Source organism: Calidris pugnax, unplaced genomic scaffold, assembly GCF_001431845.1.
Source record: "Calidris pugnax isolate Ruff unplaced genomic scaffold, ASM143184v1 scaffold24, whole genome shotgun sequence".
Classification (NCBI taxonomy): Eukaryota; Metazoa; Chordata; class Aves; order Charadriiformes; family Scolopacidae; genus Calidris; species Calidris pugnax.
In genome coordinates this window covers 23,857,109-23,884,494 of record NW_015090922.1, presented here as the reverse complement: position 1 = coordinate 23,884,494, position 27,386 = coordinate 23,857,109, and the positions used below count along the sequence as shown (strand labels likewise).

At 35.1% G+C, this 27,386-nt stretch overlaps 1 protein-coding gene across 5 annotated transcripts in view; it reads left to right on the top strand.

The window, feature by feature from the left end:
* Positions 1-27,386, top strand: part of RYR2 (ryanodine receptor 2 (cardiac)) — a 408,602-nt gene that overhangs the window by 336,202 nt on the left and 45,014 nt on the right. For 2 of the 5 annotated variants that reach the window (XM_014950610.1, XM_014950609.1), the window contains 13 exons: positions 701-793; positions 1,131-1,301; positions 2,205-2,264; positions 6,484-6,618; positions 8,155-8,190; positions 10,083-10,195; positions 10,938-11,034; positions 14,823-14,926; positions 15,522-15,573; positions 15,715-15,768; positions 17,366-17,389; positions 26,151-26,250; positions 27,218-27,297. In XM_014950610.1, coding sequence (XP_014806096.1) covers positions 701-793; positions 1,131-1,301; positions 2,205-2,264; positions 6,484-6,618; positions 8,155-8,190; positions 10,083-10,195; positions 10,938-11,034; positions 14,823-14,926; positions 15,522-15,573; positions 15,715-15,768; positions 17,366-17,389; positions 26,151-26,250; positions 27,218-27,297 — 1,119 coding nt within the window. The remainder of the gene's footprint in view (positions 1-700; positions 794-1,130; positions 1,302-2,204; positions 2,265-6,483; positions 6,619-8,154; positions 8,191-10,082; positions 10,196-10,937; positions 11,035-14,822; positions 14,927-15,521; positions 15,574-15,714; positions 15,769-17,365; positions 17,390-26,150; positions 26,251-27,217; positions 27,298-27,386) is intronic. The other 3 variants (XM_014950612.1, XM_014950611.1, XM_014950613.1) reach the window with 3 other exon arrangements.

The following is a 27,386-nucleotide window of genomic DNA, read 5'->3' as shown; positions in this document are numbered from 1 at the left end:
CTGATAGTGCTTAAGTGAAAATAAAACGTGATTCATGTGAATACTGGAACAAAAAGAAGAAAAAAAACAAAACAGACTAAATATATTCAGGCATTGGACCTCTGTATGGCCTGTTGTCTATATTAAATTTCTGTCATAACTTCAATTCTCTCAAGTTTGGGAAAGAAGATACATTATTATTTGTGTACCTGTGCTTGAATTTGACTGTAAGTTTTATTATACACATCACTATGCACAGAAAATACTATCCACAGTACTGGATTATCAAATTACTTGTGTATTCATGATTTCAGTCTTTTATTTACAGTTTCTTATGTATTTGAATATAGTGGGATTTATAATGGGGCGGGGGGGAAAATGAATGAATGATTTACTATTAAGGGAAAACCTAGACAATATTTGTATATTGAATTAAAGGAGGAGTGAGATTTTTATCATAGCTATTTCATAGCCACAGAAAAATTTCCTTCTCTCTAACAGAGACAAAAAAAACCCAAACACACAACCCACTGAGCTATCCCATGTAAATAAGCCTGGAATTCAAGGCCATTACTAATCACCCATTAAATTTTTCTGTCCTTGTCTTATCTTGGGGATTTTAAAAATTTCCAGTTAATCTATATTTTTATTAAAGGTTTGTTTAGATAGATTTGTCATGTACATAAGTGATTTTTCACTGAGATCTTTTATATATTTCTAGAATTTCAAAAGGGAAGAGCAGAACTTTGTGGTACAAAATGAAATCAACAACATGTCTTTCCTTATCAGTGACACCAAATCTAAGATGTCCAAGGTACTGTAAGGATTTTATATTTTTCTTTTTGCAAAGGGGAAGGAGACAGACAACTTCAGAGAAGGACCTTTTTTTGTTGTTTTTTGGGTTTTTTTTTTAGCCAGTATCTGTTGAAAACACTGGGTTGGGAATAAAACAGTAGTCATTAAGAGAAACACAGTGAACTCTCAAGATACTGATGCAAAATATTAACAATGATAGAATGGTGGTTCCATTGGATAGGGTTGCAGCTGTATAGGTAGTAAGGACATTGTCAAACCAGAGACAAGTACAAAATTATCAGTGCAATTCTTTTATTCAATATTGAAATTTTTTTCATCGTTGCTTTTTGCTGCAGGCAGCAGTTTCTGACCAGGAGAGGAAGAAGATGAAGCGAAAAGGTGACCGGTACTCTATGCAGACCTCTCTCATTGTGGCAGCACTGAAGAGACTGCTTCCCATTGGCCTAAATATTTGTGCTCCTGGAGACCAAGAGCTAATTGCACTGGCCAAAAATCGATTCAGCATGGTAGGTGGTCTTTTTGCACTTTTAAAAAGGTAGAAATATTTTACTAATGAAATTCTTTGAACTTTTTCCCCTGTACTCATTACAGCATGACTCAAATATTCAAGACTGTAATTCCACTATATCAAGGCACAATGGGTGACTATGGTAGATAGTAATCTAAATATTGTTCTCATTTTCAGGGCATAAAACATTTAACTTCGGACATAGTTACTTTCTAAATAATCAGTTATATTTTACGAAGCTTGAATTTGGAAATGCAAATGAGAACTGGATGTTTCCTAACTTATATGCCCAATATCATAACTAATTTGTTTTGATCACTTTCATGAGAATGCAAGAATTACTGTAGGGATAAACTGTTTTAAAAGTGATTCTTCTAGGAGTAAACTCACAGTGCAATAATGTGATTGTAACTTGGAATATACTCCTTTCTCAAGCTATGATACTTTATACACCCTAGCAGGTTATATGACCTTCAGACAGCTGAACTGAATGTTTATAAAGGATAAAGATCTCCAAAAGAAACAACAAATCAGAGAAGGCTGTATTGTCTGTTAAATTATCAGGATAAGAAAAAAATTATGTGTTCATGGTATTGGCTTCATTTGGTCAAACTTTGATTAAAGTATGTATATACTAGTAATTTTAATTCAGACTTGCATTTAGTGTGTTATTGTGGACAAATATGAATGATGCTATCCAGAATTTATTCCTGTGAGCTTGCATATGACTAGCGCTCGCCTGATACAAAAAGACGTATTTCCACTGAGATTTTTCTCAATCTTCCATATTGTCAGTTTTATTCATCATCTGAACTAAGCCCAAGGTTGACATTTATATGAACAATATCTTTTCTTAATTACCTTCTATTCCTAATTTAAATGATTTGTAATGTGTTGACAGAAAGATACCGAAGATGAAGTACGAGATATCATCCGCAGTAATCTTCATCTTCAGGGCAAGGTAATCTATATGCAGTTTTTAAACATGATTTTTCTTCCTTTTAATTCATTTGTTGGTGCCATATAATGACAACCTGCCTTGGTTTGTTAGGATAACCTGTAGTCCCTTTTTCTTTTCTGTCAAGTAACTTGTTCATGTCAATTGTTAAATGTTAGCTTTTTAATGTGTTTATATATGCATTATATACAATAATGTGGCCCTTCAAATCCCTGCCTATGTACACCATTAAAATGAAACTGAAGATGGCAGCAAGGTCTATGATTGTTTAAACTCTATCTTCTGTTATTTGGGATAGAATCTGTAAAATGCTCAAAGTTACTTTTATCAGTTTGAAGTGTAAAGGAAAGGGAAGCTGCCACTTTGGCATACTCTGTGAAGTGAAAAATCCCCATTTTGCTCAATTTTGTTCCTGTTTTTCAGCCCAGGAAAAATAAAGTATTTTGGAAAAAGTGTACATTTTTGCTGTCAAATTCCAGTTAGTGCCAGATTAATAGCCCTAGGGGAAAAAGTCCTGAACTGACCCAGTGTAGTTGAATTGTTTTATTAATGCTTCAGATAATGGCAAAGAAGAAGCCATAATACAGAAATGTAATAAAGTGATGTACATTTCTTCTCTGTTAAAGGAAGATGGAAGACCTATGGGTGATGCTTTATTTAGGATTGCCCTTTTCCTCTTCCCACCACCCCAGGTTTTATTCATCTCAAGGAAAAAACTAGCTAGTATTTCCTGTGCTCATTAAATGTTTACCAGAGAGTGAACATGTGAGTTGGGAGTCTGGCTTTTCTGAAAGTGTATTTAAGAATCGTCCAAAAGTCTAGATTCCACTGCAATTCAGTGCATAGCAGTAAATGTTATTTTCTGGAAAAAAAACCCCAAACTTGGTAGTGGGATGGTTCTTCCTGAATAATATCTGAAGATTAATTTTCTCCCATCTTATGTTTTCTGTATATCACTGCAATGTCAAGCAAGATTGTGTGCAAGTTGGGGTTTCTGGAAGCTTATAAGAAGTTTCATTATTTTGCAAAGCTAACAATTAGTGTTTTTCATAAAATATTACAAATAAAAGTCCAGTAGCTTTAAACTACAGGGATTGCACATAAAAAAGTGTACCACTGAAAACAAAAGATTTGGTTAAACCCTAAAAAAAAGCTTAAAATGCTTATCTCTATCTAGCAAATATTGTTATATACTGAGAAGAAACCACACAGGTAAAGTACTAGGAAGAAAGAAAAGAACATTTATGAAGATCTTTACGAGCAACAATACTTAAGCAGTGTGCATGCCATGAATATACAAATCTCAAATGTATTGTGATTTTGAGTGTGAACTTCAAGTAATCTTTTCTTAATGACGAAGATACATATTTCTATTCTGACATTTTCAGTATGTGTATGTTACCATTCTGTGAGTCATGCATTTGTAAGTCTTTCCTGACATTTCATGCTGCTTTTTAGCACTTGCCTTCCTGTTTTAAATACTTCCATCTTCAGTTTCTACTTCGTTTCTTTAGGGTTACATTCTGCACAGTGCTATTAAGAGATTTCTGCCTGTTACTGCTTTGTTGCCTTAGCGTAATGGTATTCCTTAATACCTTGACCTGTACTTTCTCTTCAGAAACTTCCTTTGCTTCAGTTAAAAGCTTGCTATTGTTCAGCAATATGACCTCCTCTGTTTATAACACATGAGAATAAAAGTACTGTTAAACTTCTGATATTGATGAAATTTCACAGTGCCTTGATAATTAAGAAATAAGTAATCTTAGCTAATCCAAAGTACACATTGACGGATTTTCCAGTTGTAAACTTTTCAGCAGTGACTTTGGATTTTCCTAATTGTAAAATGAATTCCCAGTGGAAGATGACATTCTGAAAGGAAACCACATAATAGGAAGCTAACAAAGCTCAATAGCTGTTGTAGCTTGCTTCATTTTACAGCTATCTACATTTTGCTTTACTAGCTTCGAAGAGCTCTGGTTTTGACCTCTATGTGAAAAGTAGTCACTCAACTATGGACAAAATACAGCATTTCTAGAACTTCAAAACTTCAATTTATTATTGTATTTATTATCTTTATTATGAATTGTTATGTTGCTAAGTAGTTTGTTCTCAGTGGCTTGAAATACATCTTTTCATGAATCATTTAGTACTGACATATTCTAGAGTTCACATGAAACCTAAGTATATAGCTTAAATGTTTTAAAATATAATGTAAATAGTTAAACTCAGTAGTTATTTACAAAGTACAATATGATTTATTCTGTAATTCTCTCGTCATGAGTCTTCAGTCACTATCATGACTAAATGAAGTACACACTTGGATGTTTCTTGTTAAGAAAAATGATGACATCGTGCTATATGTGTACACTACCCTTCTTGTCTGGTTGAGTCAGACATAAAAGGAATGTAGGCCAAATGTCTTATAAATTTAAATTCTTATTTAATTTTATGAGTTAATATGTAACTCAGTATAAATGTTGTTTGTGTAAGGTGGCTTCCCAAGCAGAGGAAGGGCTGGTTTTCTTCCAACCATAGCAATATTTTTTTCTTCGAATAAATGGTGTTTTCTGTTAACCGCTTTTGCTTCTCACAGACACCATGTTCTGTCATTCATGTTAGAGCTAAAAATGTAATTTATCTGGATTTCTCTTTGGAAAACTGCACTGTTTGAGAATCATCCTTTTGAATCTTTAGCTATTAATGTTGTGGCGTCTATTTCATGCATTTGTCTACCTTTGTCTACATTTGTCTTCACCCTGTTTCTGTCTTTCCTTTCCTTGCATGCCTGCATGCTGTTACTCAGTACCGAGCCTTTTGTTTCAAGAAATTGATGACGAAACTTGCATTCATTTTGACATGGATGAAGCTCAAGTCACCAAAATCTTCTTCCAGCCATGCTAATTCACACCTTGAAATGTCAACTACTCATACCCTTAGAAAACTACCTGTACAAAAAAGCTGTACCTTGATAGAATGTGAGGAGTCCTCAGATCAAAAGACATCTCCATCTGTGATTAAAAAGTCTTTTGTGGACTATCCATTCATGATGATCCAGTCAAATGCTCAGACAAAGACTGTGGATGTGACAGTTGTTAAGAAATGGAAAAGCCGAAATATGGAAGAAATGGCTGTCAATTCTGGCTTTCTAGGTTGTAATAAGCTATTATTGAGCGACTGTGTAAGTTTATAATCATTCCTGGAACTTCAGTAAACTGTGTATCGTAAGATGTTTTGTGGAGGTGAATTAGCATTATTGTCCCATTTTAGGCAGAAATTGAAATCTGGATCCACAAAGATGTTTTAGAAAAGTAAGTGTTAAGTTTTAGCCCTATTTGAATCTGTAGGGTTTAGGTACTGAAATGGTCTATGAATCCAGGCCAGTGTGACTTAAACCTAAATTGCCCAATCAGGAATGATCACTGGCCACAGCTCTCAGTAAAATGGGGTGCACATTGCATTTTTCTTCAGAGCCATTGGCACCAAAAAAGATTGCAAAGTGTGTAGAATCAGTATTGATTAACAGAGGCACTAGAGAGACAAAATGAATTAAAAAAAGAGATTTCTAATGGTAAGACATAGAATCACAGACCACTGCAATGGAATATACCGTAAAGAGAAAAATAAGAACATTTGGCTTCATGCAGTATTTTATAATTTGTAAGCTAATAAGCAAATGCATCTTGAATTAATTTTTAATAAATTAGCTTTTCATTTTTTAGCTAGTAATCAGTAAAATTAGGATCTTCTAACAATGGAAAAAAACTAAAATGAAAAAAGTAGACATAAATAAGACTAATATGACTAATTTCAATGACTGAAAACTAAGTAATCCCAACTAGTAGAGCAATAATTTCATTGTTGTTTGATTTAATAAGTGGAAAGCCAGTGTAAAAATTTATGTCTGTCCACCTCATATTCCTTACTTTTCCTTCAATAATATTTTTGTTGCTGGTGCCAGTGCCATTTGTTGGCCCATGATCATTTGCTCTTTGTATGATTATTAGACTTTTAGACCTCGGGAAGTTCTCAAGAAACATTACACAAATCAGTTTTTACTTTTGTTCTCCTGGTCAATGTAGTGGACACTGGATGGGTTAGCCATGTAAAGATGTGGGTTAGCCATATAAAGTGCTTCTTTGGAACAGTTTCTGTACTAATTAAACTGTTGGACTCTGAGGTTGGAAAATTTTGGTTTGGTGACATGCGTAATCTTCTCCTGCAGCTTGAGGATCCCGCCATTAGGTGGCAGATGGCACTTTACAAAGATTTGCCAAACAGGACTGAAGATTCCTCAGATCCAGAGAAGACTGTGGAAAGGGTCCTTGATATAGCTAATGTACTATTTCATCTGGAACAGGTTAGACACATTTTTCCAATTCTATTGCTTCTTATTCTAAAAAAAAAAGTATTCAGCCTTTCCTTTGTACTTTCACCTGCTCTGTTCAATTTTTTTTTTTTCTTTTGTTTAATGGCTACTGTTAATGTGTTTTGCCTTGTGTTTCGTAATCCAATATCACAGTCATATTGATCACACAGTGTTCTTTGTAGCAGCTCCAACAACCAATTATTTAGAAAAGAACTAAGAAAGCGATACCGATGTTTTAGCTTCTGGTGGAGCTCAGCTAGACAGGAAGTGATCACTAAATTGTCCATGGACCATGAAATATGAGTAAAACACCAACTTAATTATTAAAAAAATGCCTTTTTTCCAGGGTATTTTTCTCAGCTGAGATTCTTGAATTACTGAAGTATCTACTGAAGTAGCAAGAAGCTTAAAGCTGCCTACATAAATATATGGTTTGAAGCTGCATGTTATAGCTGTATGGAGTAGGACAGTCAGATGATTTGATGCACAACTCCTCTAGTGATGACTTTAGAAAGCTATTTACTATGTACTAGTTAAAAAAAATGTAAGAAGAACGTCCACTTGACAAAATCTATACGGAGATTTGTGTGAATATGGGCAAGAATGTATACATTTAGAAAATTAAACCAGCATTCAAATTCAGAAAATTCCTCATAATCTGGAAATTTTAGCATGACTGCTTGATCCAGCAAACTGCTTGCATACATTTGTTGATATGAATAGGTGTATCTACTAGAGAGAAAGAGAGACAGGAGAACAGGTATTGATTTGAAAAGATATAGCATGGCTGTGAGAAAGAAAGAAGAGTGGAGGAAAGCTAGGAACATTGGGGGCAAATGTCTTTTACCCTGGTTTTGTCAAAGTTAACTGAGCTGAAGGGAATTTGATTAGCATGTACAGAATTGCATGATTTAACATTTGACTCTTGTATTCGAGTTTAAACAGCATATACAATCTCTTGATTTCTGGCATTTTGGCATCACGTATATAAATTTGTTAAGCTTGTGTAGTTTGGAGAAATTGTTTAAGAGAGTGAAACCCAAGGTATGACTCCTGTGTTTTCCATGTCCTGTCATAGGATTGATCTCACAACATATACAATATAACTGTAGTATAAAATAGGATGGATTCCCTGCAATACCAGATCGATATTTCAGATCAGTCCTTCTGATCAGGCTCAAACAATGACTTATAGTGAAATAAATGCTGGTTGCTTTTATTCTGGGTACTTTGCACCAATTTGTTTAAAGGTTTGGCTACACAACTTTACTTACCTTCTGCAGACAAGTGCTCAGGTGCTTTTGTTACAGAAATGGATAATTCAATGTCTTTAAAAATAATGAATAGGTGAGCACTGGGTCTGGTTTTATGATAGTCTTGAGTAATCCTTTGCTCTCCATATACAAATACTCTGTTCTCCATAAATACATACTCTGAATGCTTTCTTTATTGCACTGGCAAAAATTACTTCATTCTTTGTATTTTCTTTCCATTCAAAGCTAACTTCTTTGTTTTTATTATTTTCAGAGATCTGCTTGCGTAGGCCGAGGCTATTTCTTTTGGGAAAGTATAGAGAGTTTTATAGTTGATGTGAAGATATTACTAATTATTTAACTTTCACATTTGGGTTTGCTTGATTTCAAATTATTACTGCTGACTTTGTTTTGTGACTTTAAATATGTTTGCAGTGAATGCTTTTCTATCCTTTTTCTTAACAAATATTTTTCATTTATATTTTATCTTTTGGAAGGAACTTGTTTGAGAGTGTCACTTTAATCTTACAAGTGTAATTTATCCATTTTGTTAAATGCTTGGCAGTATTTTTGTCTGTTCAATTAAATGTTTATCATTTAACTGAATAATTTTTTGTATTTTACTAAACTATAGATGTCCTCTTGGATAACTATCTTTGGATTGAATGTTTAGTCTACATAAACATCATAATACTTTATTTTGTTACAAGGAAGAATTATCAAGTCTTTCATGGTAGAGATGCTAAATTATATTGACCCCTTTGATGATATTGGGAGACAGAGGAGATACCATTCGACTAGCACAGTTATCCATAAAAGAAACCAACAAAACCCCTACAAACAAACAGACAACCCACTACAAAAGATATCTGGCCCCTTATCTCTACAAAGGTTTTTTAGGATAAATCAAATGATATAATCTAATGGAGCAGTTGTGAAGTTAATCAGAAAAATTCTGAATAGGTTGTGGGAAAGGAGTGATCTGTGGCACAGTCTGCAATCATAGTTCCCAGTTATCCAGTCAGGCTATATACTGTTGCATGCAGTTGCTCTTCTGGACCACAGTAGTAATTTTTTTCTGATTGAAATCAAGGATAGAAAGTAGAAAAAAAGAAACTTAAAGACCAAAAGATGAGGATGGAGCACACTCATTTTCATCTCATGTTAATGTAGAGACAAGATGCAGAAAAAGACTGTATCTGAAGACAGAACTGTAATATTATGAAATGTAGTTGAAGTGTTTTGGAATTGGAAAAGAGAAGAATGAGGGGGAATCTGATCAATGCCTATAAATACCTAGAGGGTGGGTGTCAAGAGGATGGAGCCAGTCTTTTTTCAGTGGTGCCCAGCGACAGGGGAAGAGGTAATGGGCACAAACTTGTACATAGGAAGTTCTATCTAAACATGAGGAGGAATTTCTTTACTTTGAGGATGGCAGAGCACTGGAACGGGCTGCCCAGAGAGGTGATGAGGTCTTCATCTCTGGAGACGTTCAAAACCTACCTGGACATGTTCCTGTGCAACCTGCTCTAGCTGGACCTGCTTTGGCAGGGGGGTTGGACTAGATGATCTCCAGAGGTCCCTTCCAACCCCATATCATTCTATGTGAATATCTTATGTTCATTCTAGCTATGCAGATTCATGGAAGGGATTTAGTCCTAAGAAAGTCTCCATGCCTGTCTCTCATTTTTAAAGTTAATTCCTTTCCATTGTAGCTGGTCATGGTAAATATTACAAATAAAAGATTAATTGTATTTAAGACAGTTCCTTTAAATGTATTGTTTGAGGCAATGTGGAGGTGTACAATTTACCTGTATATATGAAGAGAGTTACATATAAAAGACAGAAAGAATGAAGAGTCTTTGTATTAAAAGTTAAAGTTTCCTGAGAGATGACCTCAACTATGATAATATTCAATCTGAAAGATATAAGAACTAGGATGAAGTGAAAAAGGAGAATGTCTATGTCATACAAGGAAAGGCAGACTTTTGCTTTTAAGTTTATTTTCTAAATTCTGATTCTACAGTTTGCCTAACCACTTGAACTCTGCCTAGAAAACTGTTTCCCATCTATAAATCTTTTATCTTCCCACTTGATTTATCTGTTATCTCACATTTTTATTATTATTTCTATTATTATTATGCCTGGACAGTAGGAACATTGCCACGTTGTTTATTTTTCTGTATGTATTTTATGCAACAGGTTGAGCATCCTCAGCGGTCCAAAAAGGCAGTGTGGCATAAGCTGCTATCTAAACAGAGGAAAAGAGCAGTAGTTGCCTGCTTTAGAATGGCACCATTGTATAATCTACCAAGGTAAGACCTATATTTGTTCTATCTTTCAGAAATACCTTTATGTTCGTAAGCGCTATTTGGTGAAATGAAAAGGAAGAAAAACATGTAAACCAGTAATTGATAAACTCTTGGATGATTGATAAAATTCTTCATAGAGAATTGGTTGTCATGCAGTCCATTTTGCATTCAGTCAAGAAAACAACCAAAAACCAGTAAAAATCACCATTGGCTTACCCTATTTCCGCTAGCCTCATCATCGATTTAATTTCATGGAATTTCAAAAAAATTAGTTTATTATTTTGTATATGGAAGTCTAATTCTGAACATTAAAAACTTCATTTATTTGAGCACAACACAATTGTTATCTATCGCTCTTATTTTAATATTTAAAATAAAAATTATGGAAATATTTTATATTTTAAATAAAACTCACTAGTGTAGCAAAGCAATTATTTTTATTTCTTACCTGTGATGAAATTTCTTTGAAGGTCTATTTCTTATCTGTTTCTAATATCATTATTATTACATTTTAATTTCAGCTCTACAAGTTGATTTGACAATAGAGCATTTTTTGAATAGAGCATTTTAATGTAAACTTAATTTTTAAAATAGGTGCTTTCAGGAGGTTTTACCATAGAAATTTTGCTTTCCTTTTAAATGGTAGTTGTAATGACTGGGCGGTTCTTCAAACTAAATTAAATGCATATTGACAAAATCTTCTCTATAAAGGTTTACAGCTTTTGTTTTAAATTGCCCTTTCTAGGCACCGAGCCGTCAATCTCTTTCTCCAAGGCTATGATAAATCTTGGATTGAAACAGAAGAACACTATTTTGAAGACAAACTGATAGAAGACTTAGCAGTACGTCTGGGTGCAAAGGGTCATGGGAATGTATTACGGATTAATATTCCTCTTGTATAATAATAAGTCTGTGAGGTGCATAAGATATCATCTAAACTGTCTCTACCCAAAGGGATGAGCTATAACCAAGTCACTCTGACGGGTGTTAAAAATTACAAGTGATGGAGACTCCAGAATCACCTCAAGCAGTCTGCTTCAGGGCTTTGATAACCTTCTATAAAGCTTTTTAAACTTTTTTCTAAATTATATGCTAGTTGCTGTCATTCATATCTGTCTTATCTTCTGCCCTGTGGAGAACAGTCTATTCTCTTCTTTCTTTGCAGTTAACCTTTATGTATTTGACGACTTTATAACCCACATTAAAACCATTGAAGTCAAAAGGTTAGAATGTGAAGCTAGATGAATTCTAGTCTTAGATTAATCAGTCCCTCAGAAGCAAACATGAAAAGGATGTTCACTGGGACTGTCTCGCAGAAGATTCCTCTTATATAGTTGGTCAGGGAGGTGAAGATTTTTCCCAGCAGTAAAGTGTTAGAGTCGTGTCTTTAGCCTGGTAAGTCCCCAGAGTGATTTTCAGTAAAGCCTTGTGTCCCCATCCCTTATAATTGTCTCTCAGAAAGGTAGTCCTATGGAGGGTTGGGTAAGAACTAACACTAGGAAATTATTCAGTCCCTGGGAGGGCGAAAAGAACACGATCTGAGGTCAGTCTTTTTATTGTGAGGGGAGCCTACTCTCTGCAATAGAGAGAGGAAGCTAACTAGAAAATTGATATTAGAAGAAAGCAATACTGCTTTTACTGTTTAAAGTTTATGCTTAAAACCAACTACCCAAGTTGCAAACAATTTTGAAAATAAGGATCAAAATAGTGAACGGAAGATCAGCAGCAATGAACTCAACACAAGCAGATGATGGAAGTTCATTTTTGCCTGCACACATGCAGAATTCATTTATTGTGGTATCCTTATTGTATGATTGAGCATTGTGAAAAAGCAAGAGACTTCTGCCAATACTCACTTTATATACAGCCTTTAAAACTGGTGTCTTCATGTACCCCAACACTCTGCAAATGTTTTAAATAACACTCGTTCATTGCCAAAAAATAATTGTTTTAGCAATTGAGAGTGTGAGGATGTGGAACAGCATAGCTCTTTGCCTGTGTATGTGTATCTATATGCAGGTATATATGTGTGGAGAAATAACCCAACGTGGTCATTTAGTTAACTCTGACATAAAGGGTTGTCTCCTTACCCTCTATAAGTTTATTAAAAACTTCTTGGTGGCAGGTAGCTTATGTGAAAAACTGTCTTGAAGAAGACAGAATTGGACTGGATTAGCTGTAGTCCTTTAGTAAAGGACTACAGACATTCCCTTGGACTTCCTCAAGCATACATGTAAGTGTGTCTCCAGTGCTTTCTTTTGGTCAAAAGAGCAAACAAAACTCTATCTTTCTTCCAAATAAATTTCTATCAAATTCTTGCTGCTTTGGAGCACTCTCCTGGAGGGTTTAGAGTTTGAGGTTCCACTGTTCAGGTCTGTGGAGCTGACAGAGACGGTTGTGTGGGCTTCGTGAAAAATATGGTGGTGATGATGGTGAAGGTTCTCTGTCCGTCATGGAGAAACAGTACCCTGGTCTAGCAAGGAATTTAAGATCTATAGGACTGTCAAGATGGAATCACAGCCCAGGCTGTGCTGGCAGAGCTTGTCTAGAAGGGTACAAAGCAGGAGCCTTGAGTTCTCTAATGTATGCTTGAAGGATTGTCTGAGGTCTCTGAACTGTTCACTTATTAGATAGCAAACTGGAACAATCCAGGGCCCAGAAGCTTAACCAAGACTTCCTGTCCTGTAAGTCTCTCTAGTGAGTAAACTATAATGTTGTGTGCCGTAGTATGTTCTTTCTCAGTACTGAAAATCTTGAACTCTCTTTTCTGCTAAGTGAAAATAATTTAAAAGAAGAAATGCAGTAAAACCTACCTCCTTCCTTACTTTGCCAGGTCCAGGCAATTTATAGACCTGTAGTAAGGGCTGTTTCTGGGGTGTAGAAGATGAGTGCTTGCATCCCTTAAAGCAGAGGACTGCACTAAACTTGAAGTTTTGTTCCCTGAATCTTCTTTCCTTAAGTCTACTATACAAATGGGGCACTTTTTCTTCTGCCTCTATATTAAAAAAAAAAAAAGTATACACAAGTCCTATTTGAGGAGCTTAATTTGGCTGATTCTTAATTCTGCTACAACAGGGCAAGCCTCTAAGAGAATTAGATTTTTTTTTGTGTTTGATACTAAAGTTATAGGATATTCAACACTCTCTTTACTAATAGTGAAAATGCTTCTGTTTTAATTACATAAGTTACATGAACACTTAAGCTTATGTGATAAAATTATTGATTAGTTTTATTGGTCGGCATTGCTGAACATTAAAATTTATAAGAAAAATATGTTTAATGGAAATTTACTAATTAGATGCTATAAAATTAAATCTTAAATCTTCAACATTTAGAAATGGGAACTAAAATTTACTCAATGTGTTTGTTTTATCCTCTTATGGTGTGTTCAGGTAAAGCTTTTTATTTTACGCTTAAATAACTATAGGACAAATGTCTCAAAACATTGAAGATTAGGAATGCTTATTTCCCAGAAATGTCAGAAAATCATTTGGATCTAGTGTTCACACTATGCTTTAATAATGAGTTCTACTTAACTCAGTCCTTGGTGAATTTGATTCTCCATTTAATTTGAATTAAATCTATAAAAACTAATAACTTGTGTTAAACATTAACACAACTTCTGCCCATTTGCTTCATCAGTTTTGATAACATTAGAGAGATATTCTGGTTGATAACATTACCAAGCATAGAATGCTGCCATTTAATTAAAGTGAACGGTCAGACTCCTAAATGAAATTGAAATAAAGAGCAGGGGAAGACCTCAGTAATGGTGAGATATAACTAAAGTTACAATTTGCAATGTACAGATCTTGTTATTGATACTGAAAATATTGTTACATATTGCAAAATGTGAAATGAACCTTGAATGTCTATCATAGACTGGGATGTGAAACAATCCTGCATCTATGTCAATTACAGTGAATTCTCAGCTGCAAGTAGTCATATTTGGTACAACTAAATGGAAAAGGTAGACTTCATAGGCATATATGAAGTGTAGTACACATAGAGATCTATAAGCATTCCCACAGGAATGTATTTGAAACAGGCACATACAATATTTTGAATGATATGTAATATTTTTAATATATTATTGATTTGTTGTCTTCTAAAATTCTACATCCTGCCAGCATTACTGGTTTTGGTAGATATAGCTCCTTCTGTCTAGAACTATTGGTGATTTCTGCTCCCTCAAAGCCTCTCAGAGTTCCTTAGTTAACATTATACCTGCTTAAGACTTGGAACAGAGGATTCTAATTTTTAGCTAATGAAGCTTGTTAACATAGAGAGGAAGAGACAATATAATAGCAAATAATGGCATCTGGTCACCACTCATTCTGGGTAAAAGCAGCAAAAGATGGAAGTTATTTTCAGAATCTGGAGAAGAGGGTTAATTTTTATGAGGTGAGGAAATCCAAAGCTTTGCAAATGGTATCATCTTTGTAAGTCTTCATGGTCATAAACACAGTCAGGATTCAGGCTTTTCATACTTTGCTTGGAAATTGTTTCCTCCTCGTTGTCCAACTCAAAATTACATGTGTGAGTATTTAATGTTTAATAATTTGCACAGAGTAAAACATTTTTCAGTATAGATAATTGAATATACTTTTAAAATCTTTTTTCCCTAAAGAAACCTGGGGAGGAACCACCGGAAGAAGATGAAAGCGTTAAAAGAGTTGATCCTTTACATCAACTTATTCTGCTATTCAGTCGAACAGCCTTAACTGAAAAATGGTAGGGATGGTGTGAGAGACTGCAGAGTGTGTGCAGATTTTCAGATTCCTGTACTTGAAGTTATACATGTCTCTGTTCAAGTGAGATTGTTTAGACTAGGCCAAAACGTGCATATGTAGATACAGTGAGTTTGAGTTAACACTGAAACCTCTCTAGCCTGTGGTGTGTAAAGAGATTTTAATATGACTGATAATGAGATGTAAGGAGTTTTCTAGATACAAACAGATGTCCCTATGCATTTTTTCACAGTTATGGATTCTGTGTTCAAGATTTACTACGCCTTGCTCTTCTATCTGTGTTCCCTATTGACAGTTGTATTCTGAATGTGAAATATATTCTAGGTATAATGGCAAAATTAACTGTTCTGTTCATTGGAAAGTGTTTATGAATTTCTGGGAACTTTGTAGCTGGCTTTACTTTTCCGTTTGTATTAGTTGATCAAATCGTCACTTTCCAAACAGGCTTTTTAAATTAATTATGAACATAAAAATTCTTTAAAAAGATTTTTATGGTGCTTAAAAATATTTTTGATCTCCAATTCTACTATAAAGGTGCTAATCTTCCTCAATTTCACTTTTCTCTCTATATTAACCAGTAAATTGGAAGAAGATTTCCTGTATATGGCTTATGCTGACATTATGGCAAAGGTAAGTTTTTTGCTATCTTTTGCATCTTTTCTGTTTTAATAAAATTAATGAAGAAGAACAATAGAAATTGTGTGTAAAGTGAACTAAGGCTTAGCTCCCCCCACACTAATCAGTAAATGTTTTCTTTCTATGTTATGTCAGAGCTGCCATGATGAAGATGATGATGATGGTGAAGAAGAAGTGAAGAGTTTTGAAGTAAGATTATACTTCTGTTTTGTCTTTCTTGTCATATTAGACATTATTTCATAGCTTTCAACTGCCATTTAAGTTTCTTGGTTCATGGCTTACTGCAGCTTATTATACCAGTGAACTGCATGTCAGAAGCTGGATTGGCAGATATGAGTCACCAGATTCATAATAGTAAAACAAAGACATCTGTAGTATCAAATAATATAATATTATAGAGAGAGTAATTTAACAGATCTTACATGCTTATCTGATTGACTTTAACTTTTTAGTCATTGGGGAGAAATATTATGGATAGAAACTTATTTTGGAATAAATACCAGGCTGTATCTTGTACAGCATATAATACTGCTTTTTGCAGTAGTCATTTACATTCAGTACCAGTAATTTATACAGTATTTTTATGTTCACATATATGTTAGTGCTTCTTAGTAAAAGGTGAGTTTTTTTCATCCACTTCTTCTTACATTGAGAATTGGAAATCTATATTTATTGTTGCTTACAGTTGAGATTTGAGTGGTCATCACTGTATAAGGAAACACGCTTATATGAGTTGATTAAAAGAGATGAGGCCTTGTAATGTGTTTGCTCTGGGCTCTCTCTCTTTTTCCATTATTAAAATGGAGTTTACAAGAAATTTGTCTGTTCTGAGGGGCACTAAGTGAATTAGCTTGTTCATATTTTAAGATTTTAATATATTTTAGCATGTTATAATTCTGGCATTTAAAAGTTGTATTATATTTTTTAAAATCACTTAGTACTTATATTTAATGTATTTAATAAAACACGGAAGCATGAAATACATGCTTTTATTATTTCTTATTTTTTTTCTCAAATATACTGATTGATTGGATATAAAATTACCTGTGATGTTTTGATTTTTGAGGGGTAGTTTGGAGCATATTTACTTTTACTCCCACCATTTCTTATACATCAGATGTTCTGTATGTTTTCTACATGATGCTGCGTAAGATAGGCAATACGTACTTAAATAATTCAGTGCTATTGGGCTATATGCAGAAATCAGAAAGAATACCAATACCAAATTCTTTTTAGTCACTCAGAAGTTCTAGTCCTGTTGAGTTACGACTAATGTACCCAATATATAAGTTTATGTTTCTTGGTAAATATCTAAGTATGAATACAAATGTCAGTGCTTTTTGTTTTGTTTTGTTTTTTCCTGGAAATGCAATGTCTGAGTTTTCATTGATTAAACAATATGTATTATTATAATGTTTTTTTTAGTTGGCCCATGCATGCTTATTAGATATCAAAAGTCTTATGCTTATAGATGTGAAAATTTATAAATAGGAAGTCATTGAGGTGAATGAACAAATTTATCAGTAAAGGATTTATTAGTGCTCCTTACCTAAGTTATAATGGGTTCCTTGTTCAGCATTCAACTTTATCTTTTGAGGGAAGATCCCATTCATTTGTTTCTTATTGGGTTTTTTTCTGTAGCTATGAAACATATATGTTCAAATAATGTATTAATCTGTTCAAAAGACAATTTTGTGTATGTATTTGGTCAGTCACCTGCAGAAAAACAATTTTGGACTTCTTTTTCTTATTGCTATTTCACTTCTTGTCCTTGCCCTTCCTTAAGGTGACAGGATCACAACGCAGCAAGGTAAAACAAAAAAATATGTGTGTATTTGTCTGGGTCTAATTTTGTGACTTTTAGGCCCAACATCTTGGATAAGTTCAAATAAAGGGTCTTGAAAACATTTTTAAGATTTCAGTTTCAGCATGACATCTCTAACAAACCCTTCTTGTGCACAAACTCTTTTTAAAGACTCCAAGAATTGGTTATATAAAATATGTCATATAAAATTATGTTGCCATTTTGGGGAAAACTGTCATTTGGCTTGTTCATATTGTTTTGCTGTTCTTGCCTTTTGTGCATCAGTTATCTTCTTTCTGGTTATAACTTAATTTTAATGATTCAAGTCACTTATCTGGCTCTTAAGGGAAAGCAGTTGGACTTTTTTCTCTGTCTTGGCAGACATGCATTTCTGATACAGTCAGAAATTTTAGAAGTAGAATTTTGTTTCAAACATTTGTCACCGAGAGAGCATCAATTGTAATACCATTTGTCTGGTATTCGGATCCTTTGGAATAGACTGAGTTCTTAGCCTTCACTGGGATAGTATTTGGTAGAAACTCCATAGCTACTTCATACCAGAAATGATTCCTAGTTGTTCCATGTTTTCTCTAAAAGCATAGAGCCAATAGCTCTGAAATTTCACAATGTAAGTCTTTTTAATTGACTCAATTTCTTAACAATCTTTTGTGTCTTATCGTGCAAGTCTCACAATTTGTTTTTAAAAGGTGTCCCATGGCTTAAGCACCAGCCTACTTGCCCGCTTCATGCAAGTAGAAGTCTCAGTTCCCGCTGTTGACTCAGGCTGCTTGCTGATAGCCCTGCAAGGTTGATGTTCTCAGAGGAGGTATGGTGTGGGGGGTAGCTAGTTTTTGCTTCTGAAGTGTTTCAATATAGTGATTTGTGTTGTGGCTGATGCCAGCTGCAAGAAGTAGAGATGACTTGCTTGAGATTGGGAATGGGAATGTGCAGATTTAGCTGATGGGCAAACTCCAGTCAGTGCCTTCAAAGTTTGTTGCCTGTGGCAATATGAGGAACAATTATGACCATCTCCGTTGAAAAAAGCAAAATGGTTTGGGTGTTTTGATTGCTAGCACTTCTGTTAACATTCAGTGCACAAGAGAAAGGTTCCCATACAGCTGTGGAAAGAGAAGATGTATCCCAGGATCAACTTTACTTTTACTCTTTCAAAAGTTTGCACAGATTTCTTCCACCTTCATATGATAAAGGTGTAGCCTCACAAAAAGTGTTTAAGAGGTATTGTAATTGCCTTGAACAAAAAGTACATATTACAAAACCCCAAAGGAAGTAGGTAAGCAATCTAATAGTATAATTCCTTCTTTTTTTCTTCCATTAATTCATCTATTCAAATCTATCTATCTATCACTGCCTACCTTTTTCACAGAATCACAGCATTTATCATACACTAAAGGCTGTATGCTCCATTGAAAATTTTCTGTCTTGTTGAGTGAGAAGTGTTTTAAAAGGGGAAAAAACACAACCATAAATAATCCTTTCTTGCTTCAGGCATGTCAGGAAATAGTTGTAAAGATGTGAGACCATATATACCAGCTGTGCGTGTGTGTGCATGTGCGCATTTATGTGTTTCTCTTTGTCAATCTAACTCCGAGTCCAATGTTGAAGGCAGTTCTTTTATTCCATGGTCTGGATGCATGTGAAAAGACTTGACTGTTCAGTTTCTATGACAATAAAACCCTATTGCTCCTCTAGACTTTAAAAATATGTGATGTTTGAAGTCCTGAATCTTTTCAGTCAGAGCGACGGAGATTCTTGGGCAAGCTTAAAATGTGATAAAAATGGCAAGTGTATTTTATCGGCAATTTTCATGCCCATATCTCATGCAGGGTAGTTTCATTTTTGTACAAATAATTTGTATTGGGATCACTGTGTGGGCATTAGGGAGGTCGCAATGTAAACCCGCAATAAAGTTGTCTGTACATTACTATGTGCCTGTCTACATTTGCCTGCTAGTATTTGCTTTGAATTATTATGATTATCTTTGCTCCTTGCCCTTTGTCTCTAGGTTAACTCTCTATCATACTGAACAGACGCTCAATTGACTCCCTGTAGAGTTGGCATCAGTGTCCCACTTGATTCTATCTGATCGGAAATTCTTTCCAATACAAGTGTTTCACTGGCTGAATGCAAATTGGTTTCTGCATTTGAGTCACTAACTGTACTGATTTCCTGCATATTAATATGCTCTGTGTGTAGGATGGGAACTCAAAAAAATGAATCAAAACGTAGCTCATCTTTTTAATATAATAGGTTTAAATTGTGTCTTCACTGCAAGAAAAGAAAAGAGAGAGAGAGCTTCCTGTGTCAGTTTTCTTCATGCCTCTTACTGGTAGCAACTTTCTTGATAGACTTTTATACTCACTAAATTTTTGTCAAAATGATACGTTGTGCTATCACTTATCTCAGGTACAGAAGGACTTGCAAGTTTGAGTACATACAAATAATGCAAGGTTTTAAGGCTCTAGCCCATTGGAAATGGTCATTATTATCTCACTGTCACAAAGCTTGCATAAATGGAGTGACCATATACCATGTATTTACAATAACTATTTTCAGTAAAGAATGCTAGGAATTAAGGTCAGACTCATAGAATCATAGAATGGTTTGCATTGGAAGGGACCTTAAAGATCATTGAGTTCCAAACCCCTGGCCATAGGCAGGGACACCTTCCACTAGACCAGGTTGCTCAAAGCCCCATCCAACCTGGCCTTGAACACTTCTGGGGATGTGGCATCCACAACTTCTCTGGGCAACCTGTTCCAGTGTTTCATCACCCTCACAGTAAAGAATTTCTTACCAATATCTAATCTAAATCTGCCCTCGTTCAGTTCAAAACTGTTACCCCTTATCCTATTACTACACTCTCTGATGAAGTCCTTCTCCACCTTTTCTTTAGGCCCCCTTTAGGTACTGGAAGGCTGCTGTATGGTTCTCTTCTCCAGGCTGAACAACCCCAACTGCATCAGCCCGTCCTCATAGGAGAGGTGCTCCAACCCTCCTCTTCATGGCTCTCCTCTAGACTCGCTCCAAGTAGTCCACATCCTTCTTATGATGGGCGTCCCAGAGCTGGGCATAGTACTCCAGGTGGGGGTTTCACAAGAGCAGAGTAGAGGGGAAAAATCACTTTTCTTGACCTGCTGGCCACGCTTGTTTTTTTGCAGCCCAGGATGGAGTTGGCTTTCTGGGCTGCAAGTGCACATTGCTGACTTACGTTAAGCTTCTCATTCACCAACACTCCCAAGTCCTTCTCCTCAGGGCTGCTCTCAAATTATTCTCTGCTCAGACTGTATTAGTGTTTGGGATTGCCCTGACCCAGGTACAGGACCTTGAACTTGGCCTGCTTGAATTTCATGAGACCCCACTTCGCAGAGGCCCACTTAATCCTACGCAGGTCCCTTTGGATGGCATCCGTTTCCTCCAGTGTGTTGTCCAAGTGACACAGCTTGGTGTCATTGGCAAACTTGCTGACGGTGCACTCAATCCCACCATCCACATCACCAACAAAGTTGTTAAATAGTACCGATCCCAGTACCAACTCACAAGGAACATGACTCGTCACTGCTTGCCACTTGGACATTGAGCCATTGACTTGAACTCTTTGAGTGCGGCCATCCAGCTAATTCCTTGATCAATGTATCAATTCTTAGGAATTAAGCATTCCAATTAGTATGCAAAAATGTGTTTCTCATTAGTTTTTCCTATACATAATGGAATGGATGCAACCTAATACGTGGTTTCACTATCCACAACTACAGGATAAGTTATTTATATATCTATTATAAAAACACAAGCCTATGGTTGAGATTTGATCAGTTTTTACATCTTGTCATAAGGAGAGTAGAGTTCTTTTGTTCTTTCTTCCATACTGATGGTGTTGATATTATGCTATTTGTTAATGCCAGGACCTTCTTTCTTTTTCCTTCTTGTGTTCCCCACCACCCTATTTCCATCACTGTCTGTTTTTTCAATTCTATGCAAAAATAAAAAGAGTCTTTAATTCAGTTAGAGAATTTATGGTGTCCTCCACTAGGCAGTCAGCCCTTCACTCCTCATTTGCTCCTACTTGTTGCAGAGTTTTGATTCCCCACAATCTAGTTTATGATATCAATAGCATAGGATCAATGCCATTAATACAGTCTTTATTTTAAGGTCAGCTGTGTCTCAGTTTCTGGCCTATCTGGCCTATCAGTTTTGGGCTGTATGAATAATCTCCCATTGAGTATGGGAAATGTGCAGCAAAAGTCTTGCAAAGAATCTCTTTTCTACAAAGTGAATAACATACCCAGGCTCTTCTTTTCAAGTTTCAGTTCAGGGTCTTAGTGATAAATGATGACTGAAGGCTATTCATTAAGATCTTTCCTTGCTTCCTTTGGCTGCTTCCCATCTGCTGTGTTTATCAGCATCTCTTCCCACTACACTTTTTTTCTGCTGCTTTTAGCAACATTAGTCTGGTAGTTTTCAAGAATACTCCCAGGCATCCATCTGCCCTGTCTTTCAGCTCAAACACCAGCTGGCGCTCCATGCTTCGCTGCTGTAGCACGACAGAACTGGTTGGGATCTATGTAAGGCAGGGCCTTTGGCAGTCCTGGGGTAAAGGAGTGAGATATTTTGAAGAACAAATACATTGCAATGATTGGGTGACCATTTGTAGCTTTCAGGTTCTTTGTTCATTTAATGCAGTAATTATGTAATAATCTTACCAAATCTATGCTGGTACATAAGATGTTCCACTCCAGTTAACTGATTTAATACCAGTCATAGTGAAGTCTTCAAAATAATCCATTACCCTTTTTTTTAATTATTCCTGTGGAGAGTTAGACACCTATATCAGCTATTTCCAATATGTCAAATTTGTCACCCAGCTTAAAACTGAAAGGTTGTCCTACTTGTCATTTTTAGTGATGATAATTAGACACCACTTTCAGACATTTTCAGATGTATTTACTTGTATCATGGAAATAATATCAAATGGCAGAAGGCTTTATAGATGCCTGGCATTGAGACACATCAGTATTTCTAAACTATGGGAGATTACATAGAACAACACAGCAGATAGCAGAGAAATAGCTTTAGAGTGGCCATTCATTTATTATGAAATTAACTTTTGAGAGTAATTGTATTTTAATTATTTTATAAGCTAGCAGTTTAGTAGCCTCTAAATTTCCTGTTTAACTTGTTCTTTTAACTTGCTATCTGTACTTTAAAGAGTTCCTTTTGTTGTATGATAATCTGGATATGACAGAATTCAGTATAGAAAGGATAATTCCAGTGAGGTGTATTAATAATGGATAACTTTATTAATAGTTAAAAATTAATTTCTAATTTCAAAAAAATCTTTTGGGGGTGAGACATTCAGCAGAAGCAGAAATATGAATGTAAAAGTGCAGGGATTGAAATATTTCTTTAAGTAATATGGAAAGTGTATTTGATAAAATAAACTCCTCTAACACTCTTGAAATCCCATATATTTAATCTTTTGAAATTATAATGCATTATGTTTTCATTTTGTGTATACTCTTTTTAGAGCTGGTGAAGTCCAAAATGAGGGATGTAGGTATAATTCAACTTTATTTATAGATCATCAACCAGCATGTATTGAGCTCAAAGGCTTAATATATATGATATATATATATATAAAAATATGTAGAAAGATTCTGCTTGAGTACTTGGTGTTGTATTTTAATACATAGCTTGTACTCATGAATACACTGAGATTAACAGATGTTTTGCCAATGTAAGACCTGTCTAATAGGATTTCTTCTCTGGACTAAACAGAGGTCATGAAAAGTATAAAATATGAAGATAACTCAAAGGAGAAGCGTTCATCTTAGAATAGTTGAGTTGAAAGTAGTTTCTTCCCTTTCCATCTTTTTGTTTATTCTGTTTACTCTTTAACTATTTCACAATTTCATATTAAAAAAAACCAAAACAACAACAATCCGTAGAAGTAGGAAATAGAAGAAGGAAGAAGTAGAAGCCTGTCCTTTATGGCTGGAGCTTAGTGGTAACAGCAAACAAACCTCTTGACATGGCTTAGATCCAAGGGAGAGTCCAAAAATCATTCTTAAAGAATTTCAGTGGTGCACTTGTCCGTTAAAGTTCCTATTTTGTTCTTGCAAGTTGTTTGACTACATATTCAAGACAAAAATTGTGGGTTGCCCAACATGTATTTTTGGCATAGGGCTGCTTGTAACAAAACCAAAACAAAAAAACCAAAAACCAAACACAAAGTAGAAAATGTTTGAGTGTCTGTTTTCAAACAGTATGATGAAAAAGTTTCCTTGGTTTGTTAGGTTGCTGGAGAAAGTCTGTAATGTGGGAATACATGCACATATATTTCTAAGGGGTCAGCTTTTTCCCATATAAATGGAAAGCACCCAAGATAAAATAGACTTAGTTTTCTTTGAGGTTTCTTTTTAAAATTCTGGTGAGTTACTTTAAAACTGTCATTTAGTATGAAGTATTTTTACTGTTGGGATGGGTTTGTGAATGACAGAAAATTCAAACCACTGGCTATTAATTTTTGTAGTTTTCTTAATATCAACTGGCAAGCATTATAAAGTGCAAAAAACTGTGCTGGTAGCACAGATGACAGTGTTAACAGTAAGCACATCTTAGAGAAATGGGGATACCTTGACCAGCAAGCAGCTCCGTTAATTTAGTATGCTTTCTATGCAATGGGTGGTCCACTTATGTCAGCGCTACCATCAGATACATATACATACATATGTATTAACATTGCATGGAGAAGGCAACAGTGAAAAAGCATTGCCAAGCAGAAGAAGGAACCATGATCTTTGGGAGCTGTAATCAAAGGAATGGTTGCTTTTGGAAGACATGTTTGTGGTGGATTTGTTGTTGCTGTTTTGTTTGTTACTTTGTTACTGGTTACCTACACCACTTGATTCCATGGAAAATGCCACTCTTCACACTTCAGGCTGTTTGGCAATGCCTGTTTCCACTGTTCTTCTGTAGTACCATTGCGAGAAGTGGCCATACCTGTTCTTTTAGTCTCTAGATTATGCAGACACATTGTCACTATAAGCATATAAGCATTCTTATAAACTTATTAAAACAATATTGTGCAATGAAAGTAGTCTAGCTGATGTTAGGCTTGTGAACAAAAGTGAATAATAAATGTTGCAATGGAAGAAAAATGAAAGATTGTTGGGTCTAAAACTAAAAGTAACGAAATAAGAAAAGGTTTTTAAACAAGAAACACTGAGCAATTTTCAGTGGCATCTGAAGCAAAGGAAAATATTTTATTGTAGCTATATTGAACCTGTGATGTCATGATTTTCTGGTGGTTTGTGCGTGTGTTGTGTGTGTGTGTGTGTGTGTGTGTGTGTGTGTGTGTATGTTTCTGTTTTGTTTTTGTTGAACTCCCAGGAAGAGGTTTAAACATGAAGGCAAAAACTTTCAAACCTTAGCATGGCTAAATATGAAGCAAAGCTGCCATATTTTTTTTTTTCCTTTTTGTGCCTCCATCTAGATTTATCACATAACTTAAGGAAAAAGAAAGATACAATTTAACCACAGCAGAGCTAATAGTGTGAAAAAAAAACCCTGATGAATTTTGTTTCCGCAGCACGATATTATCAAAGATTTAAGAAACAAATTTGCCAGCCTCGGCGAGAACTCTCTGGTAACAGCATAAATGTCTGTGTTGGTTTGCTTTTGAGTTAAAGGTTTCTTTTTCATTCATTTGAACATATTTCTCTTTTTTACCTCTTCTTTTTTAATTTATTATTCATACTCTCTATTTAGCAAGCCTTCATTTTTTAAACCTCTTCCATCTTCCAATGTCTTTTTTCTGTAACTTGGATGGAAAGTTTATGGCAGCAAAGCTGTCATTCTGGCTACTTCTGCTGCAGCTATTCCTGCTTTTAGGTCATACATTTTTTGGGCGTTGTGTTTTTGGACATGATACTAACTGATTGTGTCATGTTCTTTTTGACTAAGCTTTTTACCACGCCATCCGATGGACTCACTGTCATAGGGCTCTATGCAACTTCCATTTTGCAACTTATACTGCTTAGTCATCCTCAATTCTCCAGTAAACTTCAATTAACTTGGTGAAAGTTCAAGCTCATCTGGAATTAACTGTGCCTTTATGTTTGCTCTTTATGTTCTTCTTTATGTTTTCAGTAGTAGTTTAAATTATAAAGAACAAACTTCACCATTGCTCAAGCAACGCCATGCAGTATTGTTTGTTGCCGCTAGAGAATGCAAAATATAAAAGCACAGTGTATTCTTTCAAATATTCTGTTGTTAGGGTGGGCAATCTGTATTGTAATATAATGAGATGTTTTGAAAAAAATCTGAGATGCTTCTGTTACTCTGGTATTCAGCAACAACTTGCAACTCAAGAGCCACATACTGAGCAGTATGAAGTTATGGTCTCACTATAGAAGATATATTAAGAGTATAAACTGTTGCACAAAAACACGGCACAAAAGTGCAAGTTTGATGTTTGCAGTCTATATATAATGAACATGGGGTTTGGACTTACCTGATGATTTACAATTGAGATTACTCTTTTCAGATAAACTGCTAAAAGCATATTAAAGAAAAATACCAAAGGGAGAATATTACTTGAACATGTTAAATATCTGTTCAGTAGCACTGTATGTATTGAAATGGTCCATGATGTTGCCATAGAGCCCATATACTAAGAGAAAACCAAAAACCTTTGGAGAACTGATAGTAACTGAAGTCCTCATCTTAAATGACTGGAATTTTTATTCAGGAAAAAGAAATGGAAAAGCAAAAACTTCTGTATCAACAAGCCAGACTACATGACCGGGGTGCTGCTGAGATGGTTCTGCAGACAATCAGTGCTAGTAAAGGTAATGTTTTGTTGTGTAAATTACGAATTAAACCTTACTTCTAGTTATCTTGCAATTCTTACTGGGCAAAACCTGCAGATGTTTGCCGCTAAGGTTTGCTTTCAAAATGCACCAACAGTTTCAAAAATTATTGACAGCTAATCCAGAAAAGTATAATGAGTAATTCTCATGGGGTTATTATTGTTATTTCTATTTTTGTCATCGTTGTTGATGATGATAATAATAATAATCACTGTTATTATTGTTACTATTTTTCTAGTGAAGTTTGAGAGGAAGTGTGAAAAAGTTCATAGCTTTAGCAGGACAAAAAGGTCCCCAAATTTTAGGTATATATAGTTCTGAAGTAGGTGTAGACTTTGGTGGTTTTTTCTTTTTTTTCCTCCTCACTCCCCAAATATCTACTTTATTGGTGTACTTTGGTAAAACATTTCAGAAGTATAAATGATGCTTTTTTCCCTGAGCCACCATCTTATTCAAAGTGTTGATGGTTTCATTGTCTAGATTTGTTTCTAGAGTAGCAATGTTTTAAAAACTACTGTTTGCAAATTTCAGTTACTGTAACTAAATGCTTTGGATCACTGTCATTTTCTGAAGAAATGCAAAAACAGTATTTAGAGTTGCATGCAGAAGGGACACACTGTTAAGCTTAAAAGCTAACTTAAAATTGTGCACCCAGCCTTAAATCGACTCTAGCGAATGAAACATGATTTATATTAATTGAGCTCGGGTCTTCCTCACCTATGTTTTGCTTCTTTTGTGTGCTGTGTATATATTACACTCCATCTGTAGGCACTCAGGAAGATACTAAGTCACAGTAGAGATCATGAAAGAAAAATAGGTCTGTTTTACAAAAACACCAAAAAGGCCTCTCCTGATAAATTACCATTTAAGTCATTGTACAGATGAGTTAATAGAACATTCCTGTTTTAAAATATGATCTAAAATTATATTTTAAAATAATTTTAAGGTGAGATGGGGCCAATGGTTGCAGCTACCCTAAAGCTAGGGATTGCCATCTTAAATGGAGGAAATTCTACCGTTCAACAGGTAAGGTACTCATTTATTTTCACCCATTCTAGCCAGTATAGGTCTTTATATCTTGGTCATTATTATTGTAGTAGTGTGTTATGTACTGT